Here is a 1,602-nt window from a genome sequence, read left to right as displayed (position 1 = left end):
TAAGATATTTCCAAAGAGCAGATGGTCTATTAATGCTGGAGGGGAAAAGAAAAGAGATGAGCAAGAATTCAAATTTAATAAAATTTATTTTCTTAAAAACTTTAAAGGAGATAAGCAAATCCAGGTATATGCTACTTAATTTTATAAGAAAAGAACAAGAAGAATGAAGCAAGCTAAGAATTAATCAGCCTTTACTTTTGTTTCTCCATTTTGTTATCCCAAATATTTTCAAATGCCCAGGAAAAATCCTGTTCCTATGCCTTGAACTGTAGGAAAAAGAACATAATGAAGGCTTTTCAATCAGTTTGTAATAAACAAACCTTAATATTAAAGATCAACTTTAATTAATGTGGCATCCATGACATTAATAAACTTAGATTCTGAAGCAAATAAACCTTTTCATAGAAGGAACAACTTTTGAAAATACATAAAACCCTAAAAATTGGTCATCTACAGAAGAAAAAGAACCCAAGAGCATAAACATTTTGTTCCCTCCAGAGCCCACTACTCTACTCTTCAGAAGGTTGATCTGCTCTTCTCAAACTCAAGGTGAAAAGGCTGCCTCAGATCTCACTAGTTGTGGGAGCAGGTGCAGAACCTGGACTTGGAACAAGGCCTGTGCTTGGAAAAAGAGCCAACCATGGCTGCGGCTCTCAACCATGCTTTATCTTCCTCATCTCTCAAGGCCTCGTCATACAGGTTTGGGAAGGCAGTGGGGAGCTTATTGTAGATCCTGGCCAGCACGTCCAGCACTTTCATCTTGCCAATATCAGCGTGGGATCTTGGGCCCCACAGGAACAGGCAGCGTGGAGGATTACTGTCGGGAACCTGGCGGCACTCGAGGTAATGTTGCTCAACCAGATCCTTGGTGATGAATTCCCTGGGCTCTCCGAAGACCAGGTGCTTCTTCCCAGGGTGGACCCCGTACACTCTGAGGAACTTCCAGATCTCCTCTTCAGTGGCGAGGTTGCCATTCATGAAGATCACGCCCAGGAGCACCATCAGGAACTCAGTCTTGGGCACAACCTCATCACTGCTCAGGTCTCCCTCAACCCGGAGGCCCTGCTTGTTGAAAAAGGCGTAGGTGTGGTTGCTGGGGTTGACGTCCTTGAAGTCAAGGCCAAAGAGCAGATCCATGCGCTCAAAGACTCTCCTGAGGATCTCAGGGAAGTGCTTCTTGTACTTCCTTTTGACAAACCTCAGCAGTGCGGTCTGAGTGATGGGCTCCTTCTTACTCAGCTTGCCCAACAGGAACTGCACCACCTTGCACACCTCCCTGCTTAGAGGATCTCTGCGAGCCCGCAGAGCAGAAGGTGCTGCCTGGGAGGCACTGGCACTTTCCTCACCTTGGCTCTTGGCACTGGCATCAGATATTGGGCATGAGAAACCTGGCTCAAGAGAGCTAGTGGCTGTGGCTCCCTGGGGCTCCTGGGATGGGTCAGGTGCAGGGGAGCTCGGGGGAGAATCATCATTGGGAGGAGAGGAGAGGGGCACTTCAATCTCCTCTGCTGTGGCCTCAGCACCCTTGAGACTCTGAGTGTCTTCACTCAGGCCCTGTTGGCGTTTCTCTCTTCGGTGCTTACTCTTCTTTCCCCGAGGCAT

At 47.3% G+C, this 1,602-nt stretch overlaps 1 protein-coding gene across 1 annotated transcript; it reads right to left on the bottom strand.

Annotated features, from left to right (window-relative positions):
- Positions 1-573: 573 nt before the first annotated feature.
- On the bottom strand, positions 574-1,602 carry LOC102240595 (melanoma-associated antigen B1). Its single transcript, XM_005860355.1, has one exon. It carries the CDS (start codon positions 1,600-1,602, stop codon positions 574-576), a length of 1,029 nt encoding a protein of 342 aa, XP_005860417.1.

Source organism: Myotis brandtii, unplaced genomic scaffold (assembly GCF_000412655.1).
Source record: "Myotis brandtii unplaced genomic scaffold, ASM41265v1 scaffold1337, whole genome shotgun sequence".
Taxonomy (NCBI): domain Eukaryota; kingdom Metazoa; phylum Chordata; class Mammalia; order Chiroptera; family Vespertilionidae; genus Myotis; species Myotis brandtii.
The sequence above is the reverse complement of the archived record's forward strand: the minus strand, read 5'-3'. Positions and strand labels throughout refer to the sequence as shown.

Coding starts and splice junctions, on each gene's coding strand:
- LOC102240595 (XM_005860355.1), bottom strand. CDS start 1,602: ATGCCTCGGGGAAAGAAGAGTAAGCACCGAAGAGAGAAACGCCAACAG.